The sequence below is a fragment of the Herpailurus yagouaroundi genome, unplaced genomic scaffold, assembly GCF_014898765.1.
Source record: "Herpailurus yagouaroundi ecotype Mexico unplaced genomic scaffold, PumYag 188, whole genome shotgun sequence".
Lineage (NCBI taxonomy): Eukaryota > Metazoa > Chordata > Mammalia > Carnivora > Felidae > Herpailurus > Herpailurus yagouaroundi.
In genome coordinates this window covers 542,484-561,236 of record NW_024412419.1, presented here as the reverse complement: position 1 = coordinate 561,236, position 18,753 = coordinate 542,484, and the positions used below count along the sequence as shown (strand labels likewise).

Here is an 18,753-nt window from a genome sequence, read left to right as displayed (position 1 = left end):
ACTGAGCCCCCGGGGGGCCCCTAGTTTATCATCTTAAAAGCTGGAGAAACAGCTAGTTGACAGAAGTAAAAATCAAAAGATGCTTTTGCCCCTCCTAATTTAGAAAGTCATTCTATGATTCGGCCACTGCTTTCATAACGATGTCAAGCAACGGGGAACATGAATGTAGACAGGAGGGTCTGCGGCCAAGGCTCAGGGCCATGCTTCCTGCTCTAGGTCCAGAGAACGTTGCTCTGCCAGAGGGAGAGGAGATTTCCACAACCTACAATCAAGAAAGTCCCAGCTAATAGGATCCCAGAGGTTGCATTTAAAGGGTGGAAAGGGGGCGCCTGGGTGGCTCGGTCGGTTAAGCGTCCGACTTCGGCTCAGGTCATGATCTCACGGTCCGTGAGTTCGAGCCCCGCGTTGGGCTCTGTGATGACAGCTCGGAGCCTGGAGCCTGTTCGGATTCTGTGTCTCCCTCTCTCTCTGCCCTCCCCTGTTCATGCTCTGTCTCTCTCTGTCTCAAAAATAAATAAACGTTAAGAAAAATTTTTTTAAGGGTGGAAAGGATGTAAGAAGCACAGGAAGGTGTGCGTACTGTGCCCAGGAACTCATGGAGTGACAGCTGGAGGGTGGGGACGTCGTGCATCGACCGCGGAGGACATTCACCTGGGGGAGACCACACGCGTACTGAGGTTTCTGAAAAACATGAGTGGTTACCGACCGCCGCCCATTGCACCCCCTGCCTTACGTATTTTCTGTTGCTGCTCTAACAAACTGCCCCAAACTTAGCAGCTTAACAAATGCATCTTACATTTTTGGGAGTCAAAACTCTGAAACGGGTCTCACTGGGTTGAAATCAAAGTGTTGGCAGGGCTGGTTCCTCTCTGAGTCTCCCAGGGAGATGATTCTGCTGCCTTCCAGCCTCTGGAGGCACCTGCGTGCCAGGCTCTTCTCCCCCCGCACACTAGCCATGGCCGGTTGCCTCGCTCCCTACATGAAGGCAGCTGTGCAGTGACTATAATCCCATGTGCCACCTACACTCCCCTCCTCTGTGTGAGGGAACACGCTCATCATTTCCCGAAACGAGGGTGGGGGCGTCTTTGGGGTTCTAGAAGTAAACTGTGGCATAAAGTGGATGTTCAGGAAATGCAGAGTGGATGCATAGACAGAGGAGACACAGACGTGTAAATGGACACAGTGATTTTAAACACTGCCATCTAAATACAGATGTGGCATTTATAGCCTTACTGAGAAATAGTTTGAGAATATGTCCCTGAACATGGAGAACAGTGGGCCTTGAATGAGAAATACTGGCCTGTAAGAGTCAGGCCAGTCTCCACAGAGGACACACACTTACATTACCTGGTTAATGTTCAAATTCCCTAATATTCTCCACGAGACGCCTTTCACTTCAACCCAGAACAAGAACTTACAGTTCTTTATATTCGTTAACAAATTTCATCCTTACCTGTGTCTGAACACATGGTTTCCTCTGCCAGCAATGTTCTTTTCCTTCTACCCAGCTTACCAGAGGAGTCTCTACTCAATCTTCAGAGGTCAGCCCTGCACGTGCCCCCGCCTGGTGACGCTTCCTGCAGGCAGTTTCCTTTGGCACCATCACAGCACGTGTCTCCCATGGCGTGGACCGCCTTTTGGCCTGGTGGTGGTCCACCATCTGGCCCAGGGCCTGTCCCATTAGCCAATGGCCAGGCTATGAATGACTAGACAAACGTCCCCTGAGTGTCCACTATGTGCCAGAAACCATTGTGGGAAATCCTTCCACACTTTCCATAAACCCAGAGCCAGCCACTGATGGCCTGTGACAGATTTGCCATCGAGAGGCATCAGGCACACACATCAGAAAAGCCAAGAGGGAGGTTTAGACTAATGTCTGTGTCACCACGGGCCTCATCCCAGGACATCAGCAGAGCCTGGTCATCTGGCTCTGGCTTCTTACAGACGACCTGTTAGAGAGCACACCAAATACCCAAATACCATGTTAGTGTGGCCTAATTTTTAACCACGCTTTAGTGATCTTATCTGTTTTGGGTCGACAATATACAATCAAAAATACAGGGGGAAAATCCCCAAACATAACATTGCACTTGTGTGTTTACTACTAGCCACGATAAAATTTTAAGAAATTCTATAGAAACCTCATGGGCCTCGAGGAACACAGTCCCTTCCATATGCTGTACAATGAGGCTTCCCAAACATGTTCTGGAAAACTGCTGCTTTAGTGCCTGCTGGCTCAGGAATAAGGTGGGGGTGGGAGGGGACGACTTCAACTAATGATGTGTCATTATGGATTCAATTTTCCCAAGAGAAGACAGTGCCTTAATTTGTTTCCTCAGCTCTTCCCCCCTTGTCTGCGGACACAAGAAGCCCTCCCGGGAGTGCGCTCGCATGCGTAGTCCTGAGGGTCTGCACACAAACACAGATTCCAGAAGATCTTCATCTCCAACGACTGAATGAGCTGTCGCTACAGATGTGTTTGGCGCTCTGGTCACAGACATTCTCACGGACAACCTACTAGGTATCAGATGTGCTGAGGGTGTCAAACAATCAGACAGATAAGACAGGACCGGCCCTGGAGCGGCTCAGTCAGTGAGAAGGACAGAAACGCGTCAAACCAAGTAGCACAGTTTGGTGTGGTTGTGACCCATGTGGTCACCACTTCCCGAGCACTGAGGTAGGGACGCATCAGTGGAATACTGAAAATATCAAGTGAAGGTGAGATATAAAATTTGCTGGATTTAATCCATAAGGCTTTCGTTGTCCATAATTATGGAGTTCTCGGAAGCCTGTCGTTAAATGACTGCAAGTTTACACCTGCATTCTATGAGAGAAGAATCGATAAGAACAGATTCGGCTACCCCATAATGCTAGGGGAAAAAAAAAACCAAACTATTTCTCCGTCTAAAATTAAATGGTGTAGAGTAAAGCCTCTCAGTTCAACAAGTGTGAACACTCGAAAATTGATTTTGTTGAAAACGTGGAAAAGGTGTTCAGGCTCCGCCAGCAGGACCGAGGCAAGGCGGCGTGCTGCCACCTGCTGGCGCCTGATTAAAATGCGATTCGACCGGGTCCCCGCAGGGGTCTGTTCCAGCCCGGCCCGCGGTAACTCCGGGGAAGGAGGGGCGGGGCGGAGGGCACACAGGGTCACCTCCCGGGGAGATGTAGTCCCAGAACCGGAACGGCAGCTCTGTGTTGAGCACACTGCCAGGGATCCCACCTCCAGGATCACGATGCGAGTGGGATCTTGACTCGGCGCAGGGAAAGCTGAGTGCCCCCTGACGATTCCGGGCAAAGGTTAGAAAGTGTCTGAAAAGGGAGCGCAGCGGCAGAGGAGCGGGGAGCAGGGAGAACACCTAAGAAGCAGGAGCACAGAGCGTTCAAAGCAGGCGGGACTTGGCCTAGCAGGTGTTCTTCGAGGTCTCTGGGCGGAGTGGAAAGCGTGGGGAGGAGGGCGCGGGAGCGTGCAGACCCCACGACCCTTGCGGCCGGGACCCGCGGGACCTGCGGGGTCACCGGACGCCGTTTCGGACGCTGCGGCGGCCCGGCTTAAACCGGAGCGCGGCCCTCTGGGTTCAGTGTCGGTTTGATTCCGCCGCTCAGGAACGCACCCGCCGGGAAGCCATCTCCTCGCGTCCTTTGGCGCCGCCTGGCTCCCGCACGAGCCCCAGAGGCGGGGCCCCTGCGCACTGCGCGTCCTCGCTCCACTCCACCCAGACGGCGGGCGCTGTCTCCGCACGTGGCAGTCCCGGCCCGGCGGGCACACGGTCGCCTTCCGGGTAGGTCCGCGGGCGGCCGCACACACACCCTGTCTCACCCGCTCCTGCTACCGCGTGCCCGCGCTCACCTATTAACCGCGGGTCCCGAGTCCGTCCCTGAGGCGCAGGGCTCTGGACACCCCGGTTAACGAACAGCGACCCGAATGCACCTGTAAGCGGAGGGTAGGCAGGGCGTCCCCAGGGCCTTCTCAACTGCGCTCGCCCACAGGCAGCATCCCCCTCACCCGGCTTGTTAGAAAGGTGGAACGTTCGGCACCCCCGGGTGTACTCAGACCCCACGTACATATGGGCCCAGGTGATGTGTGCGCACGCACAACGTTATCTGCCAGAAAAAGTGGGTCCCTCCCAGACCCTGTCCCCCTCGGTTCCCCGGAAGCGCGAATACTCTCCCCTCGGTCCCCCGGGAGCGCGGACACCGTCCCCATGGTCCCCCGGGAGCGCGGGCACTGCCCCCTTCCCCTCGGTCCCCCGGACGCTGTCCCCCTCGGTCCCCCGGGAGCGCGGACACCGTCCCCCCTCGGTCCCGCGGGGCCGGCGTCGGAAGCAGGCAGAGACGCCCACTCGCCCCCGGGTTCTCGAGAGCGCCACTGGGTTGAAGGTCTGAGAACTAAAGACGCTCTCGTCCCCTCTCGCCTCTCGGCCCGCTTGGGAAAACACTCTGGGAGCGTAGTTACAATTTCAACATTAGATTTAAAGCCATAGAAAACCGCGAGATGTGGACCTGGCACCGGGCACGGGAGATATCGCGAGATAGCTGGGTCCGAGCAGATTTCGCGACACGTAGAAATCCCGCGAGAGGGGAGGCCGGAGGCGTTCCCTGTGGTAACCGACTGGGGTCGGGACAGGAGACGGTGGTGGCGAGGGTGGGCCTTTCCGGGGACGATGCCGTCCGCCTTCTCGGTCAGCTCTTTCCCCGTCAGCATTCCCGCCGTGATCACGGTAACTCGCTGCCTGTTTGGTCGTCAGCTTGGGTGATGGTTGGTGGGTGGGGGGGTGGGGTAGTCCGGGTTAGTTCGCATCCGCCACGGACGCCGACGACACCGGATGGGGTGGGGGCGGGGCCTGGTGGTGGGAGGACCGATCCTGGGCGGGGCCTGGTGGTGGGCGGGACGTTTCGGGGAGGGGCCTGGCGGGGACTCTTGGGCGGCCCTGGGCTCTAGGTGTGGACGCACCGCGGGTAGAGGTGGTGGGGGGACCGCTCCCCCAGCTCAGTGGGAACTCCAGGTGCTGCTCTTGCGCTGTTCTGGACGCCCCCCCCTCACTCCCTTCCCTTTGCCCCCTCCGCACATTGATGGGGACGGGTAGCTTGTGGGCAGTTTACCCTCCGGGGCGTGCAGAAGCGGCAGGGGACACTTAGTCCTGAGGGCTCTGCAGTGTCCTGATGCAGTTCCCGGCCTGGTTTGCTGGGGGCGGGGCTAAGGGCAGGGCTTGGGGGTGAGCTTGCAGGGGAGATCTAGACGAAGGGTAAATCCGAGCATGGTTGGGGGGGGGGATACGAGCATCTGGGGGTGCGGACATGCCCACCCTCCGGTTGAGGAGACCCGACATGTCAGTGCTATTTGGCGGCCTGACAGAAAGGTCGGAGGAAATCTAGCAAATTGGGATGGCTCAGATTTCCCAAGGCCTTGAGTGCTAGTCTCAGGAACTCTGTTCCTGCTTGTCCTGGGACGATGATCCTTAGAAGCCTTAAAACATGATTTTATTCAGGCCACAGAAGGGGAAATCCGTGGTGCCCCAGTTCTGCGTGCTCAGGCATTAAAGCAGTGACATTTCTCTTTAATGTCTGCGGGTGGCTGCGGTGCGGTCGGTTCCCGCCTCCCTCCTCCCCTTCCTTCCCCAACACCTGCTTCTGGGAGGCCTGTGGGGCAAGGGCCCTGGACGCCCCGCCCCGCAGCCCCAGGAGCGCTGGCAGTGAGGGACCGCTGGCCCCCCTGACCCAGGAGACGCGACGCCTGGCCCCCACGTGAGTTGTCGGTGATGAGTTTCTAGCGATGTGTCTTGCAGCAGACGGACTGGGCGGAGCCGTGGCTCCTGGGGCTGGCCGTCTTCCACGTGCTGTGTCTGCTGCTCACGTGTCTCTCAGCCCAGAGGTATAAACTACAGGTCGGGCATTTCCTGTGCTTAGGTGAGTAGAATGCACGAATTCTGTGACCCAGATTGCCGTGTGACGTGACCAGGTGCAGGGTGGGACGTGTCCGTAAGAGAGCGTCCTCGGGAGAGAGGGAAGCGGTGCGTTGGCGTCGCAGAAGTTGTCCTGCAGCGCAAGGGATGAGCGGAGGCCCTGCTTCCTGCCGCCACGTGCTGTCACGGGCGCGTGCGCCTCTGGGCCCGCACGAGGTGGTGGGCAGCACCGGCCCCGCGACGCAGTTTCGGGCGGAGGTGCGTTGCTGCCGCCCGTGATCCGGACGAGGCAGCAAACCAGTGGAGCTCCGGGACGGGGCCTCGTGCGAGGTGCGGGGGCAGTGCGTAGACTGGGGTGTGCAGGGCCTGCAGGAGGGAGCGACGCAGCAGGGGTGCGGCGCGAGGACCCCAGTGAACTCCCTGCCGCGGGGACAGCTTGTGCACGGGCCCCGGGGCGGGTCCCTCGGAGAAAGACGCCGGCCTGATCACGGGAGCGGACGTGTGAGGAAAACTTGGCAACTCAAGAACCGTGTTGGGTTTCTTATGTTTGAGGGTGAAGAGGGGAGGACTTTGCACACGTGGGGGCAACAGACAGACAGTGTTCTACGTGTGTGTACATCTTCTGTGATTCCTTGGACTCTCAGACCCGCACGGATTGATTTTATTCAGGGCGGTGTTATTTGCCGCATTTTTACAAGTGAGACGCGGAGGGGCTCCCTGCCCCCCAGGTCACTCAGCCCCTGGGTGGCACCGCCGAGATTCATTACCTGGTCAGCTGGCAGAGATGGCGTCATTCCGCCGCCTTCCGTGTCTCAGCCTTTCCCCCCCTTTTCTCCTTTTCCCTTGGCTTTCTTGATGTGCCTCGTTGGGTCCAATCCGGAGGGAGGAGTCCAGAGGTTCTAAAGCCGTGGTGGCTTCCGTTTTGTGACTTGGGTCAAGGACGGGAAGGTTTTTCCCGTTTTAATTTACCTGAGAACTGAAAGCATCAGACTTTGCGGTTTGCCGCGTCCCGCCGTGTAGTTTTCACGCAGGAACGGTGGCAGCACGCGGTGCTGAGCGAGCTCCGGGTCCGGGGTTGAATAGCCGCGTGCTTCTGCGTCCTGGGCTCCGGGAGGGTCGCCGTCTCTACTCAGGTAGGCTCGCGGGGGGGGGGGGGGGGGTGGGCTCGGGATTCCTGCTGCGGCCGCCAGAACCTCTGGGTCTGTCTCTAGCCGGCTGTCCCGTGTGTCCCCGCGGGGCGGCAGTGTGACGGTGGAAGGCACCTGGTCTCGCAGCTCTGGGCGTTCTGTGACTGGGTCACCGTGACCGGGTCGTGTCGGAGCGCGGGCGCAGGCACACGTGTGCGCACGTGGTTTGCAGGGGCAGACCTGCTTCCCGTCTCTGCACTGAGACCTTCCTGTGTTTCCGTCAAGGGAAGGTGTCCTGCCTGTAGTGTGCAAGCGTTACGGTCTTACCTCACACTGTCTCTAAAATAGGAAGTCCACCTCTCATCAAATTCTTGCTATTCTCTTACATTTATGTTAAATATACCATCGTAAACAGCATGTTTAATTCTGTAAAGATTGGTGATCAATCGCCATCCGGATCCTGACACGTGGTTTCTCTCTCTTCCAGTGATTCTAGTTTATTGTGCCGAGTACATCAATGAAGTAGCGGCAATGAACTGGAGGTAGGCCGACGCCCTGTGCATGTTGACCGTACTGGGGAGTGGCACTCTAGAGTGGTCTGTGCAGTGGGAGCATTGCACGCCGACCACAAGACTCCGGGAGCCGCAAGAGAAAACAAGTCGCTGAAGGCCCCGGGGGCCCAAGTGCTTCTGCTCTGACAGGTTTAGGTCAGAGGAACGGCTTATCAGACAGCTTAGGATTTGAAGATTGGTTGATACAGTTCATGACAGCGGGCAACAGTTCAAGGGGCTGTTTGAGGTAGCTCTATTTGCAGAGTAGAGAAAGTGGCATTTTAGAGAGAATTCGGTCCATGCCTGGTCAGGGCGGTGGGTGATGTGCTCTGAGACCTCTCTGCCCTCCCTGGACCTGCCGTGTCCTCTCGAGGCCTCGGATGTCCTCCTGGCATAAACCCCCGGCCGCCCTCCAGTGATCGCAGCTCCAGCCCCTTGCCTGTGGCCTCCCTGGAGCCCCACCTCCTCCCTCTCCACCACGGCTCCTGCCAGCCTCTGTTCCCCGGGGTGTGGAGACCCGCGGGGCATCACCAGCCGTCACTGCCCTCTGCTTGTCCTCTGCCCCCGTTTCCAGCTCTCACATCCTGCCTGAGTGTCAGGCCCTGTGTCTGGGTGCAGCTCAGCACCGGCACCCACACGTGTGAGCGAGACACAGCTGTGCAAACCGAGGGGCTTCATCTGGGACCCTCACACGTGTGTCTAGATGTGGCTTTCAAACAACGGTCCACAGGCCCTATCTGGCCTGCTGGTTTTACGTGGCCTGTGAGCTAAAAATGGTCTTGATATTTCTAAGTGCTAAAACATTTACATTTCTTCAATGTGAAAGAAAAAAAAGAAAAACTACTAGACTCTCAGCAAAAAGGGGTTGAAGACCTTGCCTCTTGGCCCGGGAAGCATGAATGTGTGCCATTTGGCGCTCTCCAGGAGGTTGCGGAAAGCCACCCTAGGTGACCGTGCACGTTCCATCCCACCTGCGTTACACCTGCTGTCTCTCCAGCCCCCACACGTCCTTGCTCGTCGGGTCCTGAGGACCTGGAAGAAGCCTGTGCCTTCAGGGAATGGCTGTGGCCCCAGCACCTGCTCCTGGCTGCCCTCTGAACCCATCTCCTCAGACAGACGTACTGAGAAAATCCCCACTTTTCAATGTAAAACAGGGTCCCTTGGGCCTCCCCCGTCTGGACCCTTCACGATGAGACTTGGAAGATGGTCACTGTCCCCTTGGGCCCGCTCCCCACCTTGTAGCGGAAACGCTGTTGTTCATGACAGGGTGGGGCGCGTGGGGCCTGGCCCACCGCCAGTCCGCGGGTTACTTGACCTCAGCCTCCCTCCCCCTGAACCACCTGCTGGCGGGTTTCCAGGACACCAGGCTGCCAGTCTCCTCTCTCAGGACGTCCCTCCTTCCGCTCTCTGCCTTCCTCCTGTGCAAGGGCAGCTGCCCCAGCCGCCGGAGGTCTGATGACCATCAGGAGAGCAGCGCTTCACACTCGGCCCCCATCCAGAGCTGACCCCAGGCACGGTGCTCCACTCTGTACTGGCGTTTCTCCTGCCGGTGACTTTGGCCAGAGACCTCACTCGCCACGCAGATTCCTTCCGAGGTCCTTGACCTTGGAAACAAACCACGAGCGCGGCTCTGTCCCTCCCCTTCGGTGCCCGCCCCCATGCCTCCCGAGCGGTGGCCTGCTTCCCCAGGCGCCAGCCCCTCCTCGACCTAGGCCTCGGCACAGCCACGGCAGCCACGGCCACGGACTGGCCACGGCTGGGCCCTGGTGGCTCCCCCGGGTCCCTGCTGGAGTGTCGGGAGCCTTCCTGCAGCCCATGTGCAACTCCATGCTCCTTGGCTTCATTTTTCCGGAACATCAGTCACACAAGTGCGTTTTGAGTGTCGTCTTATCTGAACCGTGTCCCCTATAGTGTAAGCTCTAAGCTCTGCCTCCCCTGTTCTCAGCCGTGACGCCAGGGCTGCTGGCCGGCTCCTCCGTGACTCACTGAGCTAACGGGTTGTTAGGTGCTTTATAAACGGTCGTCCTGCATGTCACTGGTGGCCGCAGACGAGCCCCAGGATACAACCAGCCTCTGCCTAGGGGCAGCTTGAGGGACTCAGCCTGCTGGTGAGAGTTCGAGCAGAGAGCCGGCTGGCACCGTCTCGGAGTAGCTCTGGAGCGTGTGCAGCCCGTGACGCCTTCTGGCCCACGGAAGGCACAGCACGTCCCAGGTGACGTCAAACTCGCCGTTAACCAGAGCGCACAAGCGTTTACTTTGCCCGGCAAATCCGAGGGTTGATTGCTGTTGCCCCCACTGTCCTCTTCCCCAGGCCCCGGGGCTCCTGCCTTCTTCGCCGCGGGCCCGCTGCACGTTCCCTGATGGGGCCCAGTAGGAGTGAGCTGGGAAGGGCTGAGGGTGGGTTCGGTTGTGGGGCAGGCGGTGGAGCCTTAGTCGACGTAAGAGGCTCTCCAGGAGCTTTACGTCAGGGAATATCGCTAAGGACGTTTTTCCGTTATACCAAGTAACTTTTAATTTCTTCCTGAAACAGGTCATTTTCAAAATACCAGTATTTCGATTCACGGGGGATGTTCATTTCTCTAGTGTTTTCAGCACCGCTGCTGCTCAATGCCATGATCATTGTGGTATGTGTGTTACAGCTTTCTGAGTTCTAGTGTTGTTGACGGATGTGTGTTTTCCAATTCTAAACGTGTCTCAAAATCATTGTTTTTAGATTATGTGGGTCCGAAAGACTTTGAATGTAATGACTGACCTGAAAACGTTACAGGAGAAGAGAAGAGGAAGGAAGGGAAAAGAAGACTAACACTGGAACAGTTGCGTTGGTTTCCTTATGGACGTTGTTCTCCTCTGTTGTCGTGTCAAGGGTTAAAGTGCGCATCGGAGGCGTCCTCACTCGGCCACTCACGTTTGTGCAGAGGGTTCTTTTATCGTGACATCCGTGTTGTAGGACACACTTTAAAACTGGTTTTTAAAATAAACACTAGTCTCCTGTTCCATCTGGGTGTTGGTTAGCCCTGGATCGACCCAGGATGTCGGCGTCTTCCTGTTAAAGTGTGTAAATCAGTAGTGTCTGTGCATAGTTCGCCGAGTTGTCACCTGTACGATTAGTATTCATTGTAAAGCATTGAAGCAACGTACACACTTTGAAGCAAATGATAAACGGTGCTGTCCGTGCAACGGCACCATCACCCCCTGCATGCGCTGCTTCCCGGGCTGCGGCCCAGCTGGTTCTCCGCGGAGGGGATGTGGCCAAGCTGGTGACATTCTGGGTTGTCACTGGAGGGCTGGAGCCCAGGGTGGTCCCGAGCTAGGGATGATCTGACCCGGCACGTTAGCAGTGCCAGGATTGAGAAGCCCTGGGCTGGAGCAGTCTGTATGTGAGACCCTGGGAGCAAGGTCCTGAAAAGAGTCAGGCTTGTGAACGCAGGCAGCCAAGGCCCAGGAGGCGAGGCTTCTGTGAAGGGCACACGGTTGGCCCCGGGGCAGAGGAAGTTCGGGGCTGCTTTGTGTTCTCACAGGAGTTCTAGGAGTTAACGGTACAAAGGCCTTCAAGTCAGGGCTCCATGGAAAGGTTTTCAGGATGCGGGATTAGAAGTAGAAATATTCAGTGACTGTTTAGCTGTTCCAGCTAATAGGTTTTTACAATGATGACAAGATTATAGTCCTTCCTAAATTTCACTTAAAAAAAATTTTTTTTAACGTTTATTTATTTTTGAGACCGAGAGAGACAGAGCATGAACGGGGGAGGGTCAGAGAGAGGGAGACACAGAATCTGAAACAGGCTCCAGGCTCTGAGCTGTCAGCACAGAGCCCGACGCGGGGCTTGAACTCACGGACCGCGAGATCATGACCTGAGCCGAAGTCAGCGGCTTAACCGACTGAGCCACCCAGGCGCCCCCTAAATTTCACTTTTTAAAAGTGTGGGTGCTCAGGAATGTGCTAGCACTTGTGTTAGAACAGGTGCACCATTACCTCTTAGCATCTCCTTTGCAGACTGTCGCTCAGGCCTCTTGGTCCTTCCGTAGCTGGAGGGCGACAGGTGAGTAGAGATCCAGGTTTTTAAAAGTGCAGGGTCCAGTATAGGAAATGCTGTTGGCTCTTGATTTGGGTATGAAAAAAATTGTGAATAGTTGTCTTAATTTTAACAAGGTTTTTCCCTCTAAACGAAACATATTCTTTAAATTAAAAAAAAAAGTCTGACATTTATATTTAGCAGCTTAAAAGGTGACACTCTGATAGTTTTTATTTTAATTAAAAAATTTTTTTAACGTTTATTTATTTTTGAGAGACAGAGCACAAGTTGGGGAGGGGCAGAGAGAGAGAGAGAGAGAGAGAGAGAGAGAGAGAGAGACACTGAATCTGAAGCAGGCTCCAGGCTCCGAGCTGTCAGCACAGAGCTGGATGCAGGGCTTGAACCCATGAACCTAAGTAAGATCATGACCTGAGCTGAAGTCGGATGCTCAACTGACTGAGCCAGCCAGGCACCCCACACTTTGATAGATTTTTAAATTAAATCTTGAAATTGAAATATAGAACGTTTTCCTGGACAATTGTGAACTCTTGGTAGAGAAACAATTTCCTTATTTCTGACAGTTTTAGAAGGGAGTTGATAGGATCTTCTAGACAGAGCCAGTGAAGTTTCTACTATGACATGTTTTCCGGTTCCTTCCTGGTATGTTCTCTTTTGTATTGAACGTAAAAAGTGGTTTCAAAGTAGCATCCGTGTTCCGTCATTTCAAGTCCATTGCACTTGCAGCCTGTGAGTGGGATGCTCCCCATCAGGTGTTGAGTGGTGTCGTGGTCCTGGGACAGCTCAGGCGTCACAGCCCCGGCCCCAGCCCTGGTCCCCAGGAGTAGCCGTGTGAGCTCATGCAAGGCAGAAGGGATGTGCAGGCTGAGCTTGTGCGGGCCCGTAGAGGGAAGGGGACACAGCCAGACGTCTGGCCTCACGTGACTGATGTAAGGAGGCCGCACTGCGTTTCCACTCCCTGCAATTATTTGGACTGTGCTGTGGGACCGTCTGGATGTCATAGTGCAGTATCGTGAACATGGTCTGAATTTGATTTTAATGATGTATATCAGTGTGAAAACATGACACGGGGCCTTGTCTTTGTACATTTGTGTGTGCATATGTAATTTCAGGGGGGGTGGTTATATTTTATTTTCACAAACACAAACCTTTTTTAACTGGTAAGTTCATATTCTGTGCCTTAAAATGCAATTGTTAAAAAGTGTTTTAATTCTCATTGTCATGGGAAGGAAGGTCCTACACGCCAAACTGCCCGCTCCATCCAGAGGACATCGTCCCCTCTGTTTAAGTGAAGCAGACGTTTTACGTGTATATTTGTAGACGAAGAGGGGGAAAAAGAGATTCATGATAAAAATATATTTTGCGTATTCCAAATCTGTGACACCTTCAGTGTCTTTGTTGACACCGATCGTATGATTGACTTGATCGACTATATATTTAATAACATATAGTATGGTTTTTCCCCCCTGAAATTGTACATTTGCTTTGGCTTTTCTGTGGACGAAGCAGAAACCCTCAGAAGGTTGGCTCTGCTGGTGTGGCCACATGGTCCCTCACTAGGCCCTGAGCTTCACGTACCCAGACATTGACTTTTGTCAGAAAATCAGCGCAGACACAGACACATGCATATCAAATAAGGTGACATATAAACCTGCATTATTTATCGTGACAAAGTGGCAAGGACATGGTGACATAGTCTCACCCTTTACAAGAAATTTAAAGTTAAAAACTTTTAGGGGCACCTGGCTGGCTCAGTGGGTTAAGTGTCTGACTCTTGATTTCAGCTCGGGTCATGATCTCAAGGTTACGCAGCCTTCTTGGGATTCTCTCTCTCTCTCTGTCTCTCTCTCTGCCCCTCCCCTACTTGCTCTGTCTGAATAAATAAATAAAATTTGAATGTCAAAGCACTTAAAAATTTTAATTTGGAATCCTTATTGACTAGGGATGCGGACTGAGGAATATCAGTGGAAATGGGTCCAACACTTACAGACACCAAGCCACCTACCCTACCCCGCCAGGCCGTGCCCCCGGGAAGGCCAGTGAGCCTCGAGCCTCGGGTGCTTGGGTCCCCGCCGCCTCTTGTTGACCTCACGTGTCCTCTGTGCTGTGCATCTCCCTTCCTGGAGCCGAGGATGTCTCACGCTGCATCTGGTGACACTGCCTACGTCGGTGCCCTGTTGGCAGGGGTCACGGCTTACGTTTGTTTCATGTCCTCGGCCTCGCCCCCCGCACCGCCTCCTTCCAGCCTCCAGAGCGGGTTCAGAAACGGTCCGCGGATGGCATTCGGGCCCGCGTTGTACAGTGAGCCCGGGACAGCCGTCCCCAGACAGGGACAGTGACTCGGCCGCCTCCGCCTGCAGCCCGTACAGCAGGCCCACCCTGTGTTGTGTGTCTCCTCTCCTGCCGGGGACCCACGGGGACCGCTGGTCCCTGCGCTCCGGGTCCGGCCTGGTCCCCAGCCGAGTTTATCCATCTCGGGGAGCCTGGGCGTGTCTCCCCGGGCCGAGCCCTGCCCACCGCCGTGAGTCCGCTCTTCCTGAACCTTCCATGCAGGGACTCCAGCTTGCCCTCGTCTGCTTTGCTGTTCTTAAATGACCTCCGGTGTATTTGGAACGGAAGGAGATGGTCAAATGTCAGTTCGCTGCCCCTACAGTTTTCCTTGAGATCAATTTTTTATGAAGTATTTTTTCAATTCCTTTTATCATGATCACATTTCAATATGTATGTCATTTTCAATGACTGCATTGTAACCAAATCACTAGTTCAATCTGCTTAACCAGTTACTGGTACTGGAGGTGCAGAGTTTTTCTGATTGTTTTCCTAACTTAAGCAATACAAGTTTCTACGACTTCCGAGGCGTACTTTTACATGTTAGTTATTGATGTGGGGTAAAGCCTGCAAGTGAAATTAGGTCAAAATATAAACGTTTTATTGCAATTGATAAATATTGCTAAGCCAGTCTTCAGGAAGCATAAACCAGCATCGTTTGCACGTGTTTCCTTGACCCTGTTTCCTCTAGCTGGCAACATTAAAAGAATACTCTTCTGGTGAATAAACACAAATTTATCTCATTGTTCTAATGTGCATTTCCTTGGTTACCAGAGAGGCTAACATTTTGCAAATGCTAATTGACATTTTGCACTTTGGCGGACTAATCTATTCATACTACGATATTGCCTCTTAAAAATTGTTTCTAATTTCATATATTTATTAACATTAACATTATTAAAACATTTAACATATTTAACATAATTAACATTATTGATTATTAAAATTAATAACATGTAAGGCAAAATGTCTTTCCGGTTTGAAGTTTGATTTTTGCCTTTGTTGTAAGAGTTTAGAACTGTGAGAAATTCTTGTGTTTTCTGTGTTGACTGGCGCAGCTGCGAAGGGCTGGGACTTCACCCTCACTGCAAGCCAACAAGGCCGCCACTCATCCTGGAAGGAGCGTGACGACAAATAAGGAAGTTGGTGCAAAGCAGTTACTTTCAGTTTTATTTATTTATTTTGCATAGATTTTGGCTAATGCCAAATATTTTGGGGGTTTGTTTCACTTACTTACACAAACTTGTATTACCCGTGAAGTCACGAAGACCAGCCCTCCACTCTTGACGCTCTGGTCTGGAAGTGCTTACTCACGTCGGAAGGATTAAACCAAAGTAGTCAGTCCGATTCATGTTAAGTCAATGTTTTGTGAGATTATGTGCATTTAATAGTAAAAGTGGCAATTAAGGAAATAGTGAATTCAGACTATTTATATTTTGACATGTAAAAGTTTAGCCAAGAATCCCTGAAAACATACTTGGGGTATAAAATTATAAAGATGTACGTTTTTTTTTTTTTATTTTTTTAAATTTTTTTTTTCAACGTTTTTTATTTATTTTTGGGACAGAGAGACAGAGCATGAACGGGGGAGGGGCAGAGAGAGAGGGAGACACAGAATCGGAAACAGGCTCCAGGCTCCGAGCCGTCAGCCCAGAGCCCGACGCGGGGCTCGAACTCACGGACCGCGAGATCGTGACCTGGCTGAAGTCGGACGCTTAACCGACTGCGCCACCCAGGCGCCCCAAGATGTACATTTTTGAAATATATTTAGTGGATGCTTGTGGGATTTGTCTTTTTTTTTTTTTTTTTTTTCCAGTATAGTGTTTGCCTGAATCCCCCTGAATCCCTGCTTCACTTGCTTCTGTGGCTGGTCAACTCTGGCGTGAGGAAGGGGCCACGTGTTCCTCCCGCCGTGGGGTGCCTGTGACAAGCAGCCTTGGAATGTTTACTCCCTGGAGTGTCCACTGAGCAGAATAACGGAGACACGGAGGACGACAGAGGTGGAGAAGACCGATACGGTTGGATTTCATGTTCATGGCGCCCTCACGTTCGCCCTCCGGGAGAGCCTTCCAGAGGCCTTGGGGGTTCTCCACGCCCCATCCTACCGGTGAGGTGACTTCCTGTTGACAGCAAGTTACCTGCACACACAGCTGAGATTCCGGAATAGTCGCTGTGCCTCGGCTGCGGGATGAGCGCCTGGTGGCTGTAAAACTGCTCGTGAAAACGAAGTGGTTTTGAGAATCGTTTGCACGTCTAGCAGTGGACTCTGGGTAAAGACACCTGCGCCGAGTCTTGCCGTGTTAGAAGACTCCTCCCGCATCAGAAAAAGGTTTTAAACACTGCTTCCCATGTTCCCAGAGACTTGCTCACAAGACTATCAAGGACATAAAATAGCATTCTGTGGGAGACAAGGCCTGGAAGGGGAGTGTCTTTGGAGTGGGAGGGGTTGGTTTGACTTCTGACTCTCGGAATTTGCTAGAGAGGAAGTGTCGGCCAAATCACTGAGTTTTTTCTGAATTTGTTTCCCCTTGCGAATAAAATGTGTATTAATGCATGCCGCACTCATTTAATAAGATGACGGCAAGCATCAAAACATATGGCAGGCGTTAAATTTCCCTAAAGCGCATGGACAGTAGTGGCTAGCGGGCTGGCGATAACTTGGTATCGATCTAGTCCTAAGACTCACACCCAGGACGGGACACATCCAAGTGTCAGCTCAGCCCAGGAGCCCAGGGAGAGAAAGACGTGTGTGCAAACAAGTGCACGAGGGACGTGCCCCCCTCAGCAGCCATGTGCTCTGTGCGGCCCGTTTCCTAAGCTGTGAAACAAAAATGTCAAAACGCAGAACCCGTCTCTCCTCAGGTTTGCAAACTTATTCTCAGGCGAGGAAACGTGTATTTTCACTAACGCCGCCAGAGGGCGCCAGGGCAGCAGGCCAAGTGCTCCAGGGATGCGGGGGCCAGGCTGAGGCTTCTCCAAAGGGAACAGACCAAGAACTATGATGCTTTGATTTCCTGTCTTCATTTGAACTAAGCTGACCATGTCCAAATTATGTTGTAAAGTTAATTTTTACTTTGTCAGAAGCAGACTGGATAAAGACACACACACACACACACACACACACAGCAGAGAACAAAAGATGCCCACACCAGTGTGCATGCTTGCCCAGGCCCTGGACTCCATTTGAATTAATAAACACATACTTAATTATAATGCAATCCAATGGAACACTTTTTAAAGATTAAGTTGCAGGAAGAGCACGCCAGGCGGGTGCCGAAATGCTCAGGTGGCTCGTCACTCACGGCCGGCATGTGAGGCACGGAGGTGTGCAGATCGGAGGTCTGGCCCTCACCCTGCAGAGCTCGGTCTCAGGAAGGCATTTCAATGATTAATTTCAGTTGGAAGCTGCAGGGAGCATCTTGGTCACTTGTTTCACATCTGGGCACATCTGGGCCGAGTTCCGCTTGCTGCTCCGGAGACACGGAGGAGAAGCCTGTGGGGAGAACTGGCCTCGTCCTGGACCCCTTCCGGCTCCCTGGACCCTCCTGTGTAGGCTCCCATCTGGGCATCATCACAAACCAAGCAGCATCAGTTCAACACATAAACGATGGGTCCAGCGGGGCCCCAGTCCTAGAGGGCCAGCTGCGGACTTTATCCTGTGCCTGGAGCCCTCAAACGTCGCAGACCTCCCGCCTTAACGTCGGTCTGTTTCCTCTCACAGCTGCTTGCACGTTCACTGCCGGGCTTCACACAAGTGTACGATGGCATGCATCATTATTATATATGTATTAAATACGTATTTTTCCACTGCCCTAAAAATCATCTGTGCTCCTGACTTCCATCTCCCAACTCCCAGCAACAACTGATCTGTTTCCTGTCTATACAGTTTCACCTTTTCCAGATTTTCGTATAGCAGGAACCATCAAGTGCACGGCCTTTTCACGTTGGCTTCCCTCACTCAGTAACATCTGAGATTCCTCCTTGTCTTTTCGTGGCTTGTAGCTCATGTATTTTTAGTGCAGAATGAGATTCCGTTGTCTGGATGGACCACAGTTTATTTATCCGTCACCTACTGAAGGGCATCTTGGTTACTTCCGAGCTTAGCAGTTACAAATAAAGCTGCTGTAAACATCCACGTGCGGGTTTCCATGTGGACGTAAGTTCTCACCTCCTTTGACTGAATTCCAAGGAGTGTGATCGCTGGACCGTCTGGTGTTTAGTTTTGTGAGGAGGCTCCACACTGTCTTCCAGAGGGGCTGCACCGTTCTGCATCGTGACCTGCCGTGAGTGGGCATTCCTGCCCCACGTCCTCGCCAGCACCTGCTGTTGTCGGGGTTCCGGATTGTGGCCGGTCTCACGGGTGTGCAGTGGGACCCCGTGTGGTTTTAACTGGCGTTTCGTGGAAGACGAGTGAGGCATCTGCTGCCTCTGTCTCTTCTCTGGGGAGGTGTGTGTTCAGATCTTTTGTCCATTTTTATTTATTTTTTAAAAATTTTTCTTAAGTTTATTTATTTTGAGAGAGAAAGAGTGAGCAGGGGAGGGGCAGAGAAATAGGGAAAGAGAGAATCCCAAGCGGGCTCCACCCTGTCAGAGTGGAGCCCAATGTGGGGCTTGAACCCATGAACCGTGAGATCATGACCTGAGCCGAAACCAAGAGTCGGACACTTCACTGACTGAGCCTCCAGGTGCTCTAACCTTTGTCCATTTTTAAATTGGGTTATTAGTTTTAAGACTCTCGTGTATTTTGGATGACAGCCCCCTATCGGATGTGTCTTTGACAATTGGTTTCTCCCAGGCTGTGGCTTGTTTTCTCATCT

General features: G+C 53.3%; 1 protein-coding gene and 1 long non-coding RNA gene across 5 annotated transcripts; both read left to right on the top strand.

The window, feature by feature from the left end:
• The first annotated feature begins 4,586 nt into the window (after positions 1 to 4,586).
• TMEM18 (transmembrane protein 18) lies at positions 4,587 to 10,574 on the top strand. Of its 4 annotated transcripts, none has more exons than XM_040495947.1 (5): positions 4,587 to 4,718; positions 5,784 to 5,904; positions 7,515 to 7,569; positions 10,109 to 10,202; positions 10,292 to 10,574. In XM_040495947.1, the coding sequence occupies exons 1-5, from the start codon at positions 4,662 to 4,664 to the stop codon at positions 10,379 to 10,381; spliced, it is 417 nt and encodes a 138-aa protein (XP_040351881.1). In that variant the 5' UTR covers positions 4,587 to 4,661; the 3' UTR covers positions 10,382 to 10,574. The 4 variants fall into 4 exon arrangements, with proteins under 4 accessions (XP_040351881.1, XP_040351882.1, XP_040351880.1 ...); XM_040495948.1 differs by having other exon boundaries at positions 4,590 to 4,718; positions 5,787 to 5,904; XM_040495946.1 differs by lacking the exon at positions 4,587 to 4,718 and adding an exon at positions 4,809 to 5,003 and having other exon boundaries at positions 5,787 to 5,904.
• Positions 10,575 to 12,012: 1,438 nt separating this feature from the next.
• Positions 12,013 to 18,466, top strand: LOC121044018 (uncharacterized). The gene is made up of 3 exons (XR_005797064.1): positions 12,013 to 12,881; positions 16,670 to 16,685; positions 18,455 to 18,466. It is a non-coding gene; the product is annotated as an uncharacterized LOC121044018 (long non-coding RNA).
• The last annotated feature ends 287 nt before the right edge of the window (positions 18,467 to 18,753 follow it).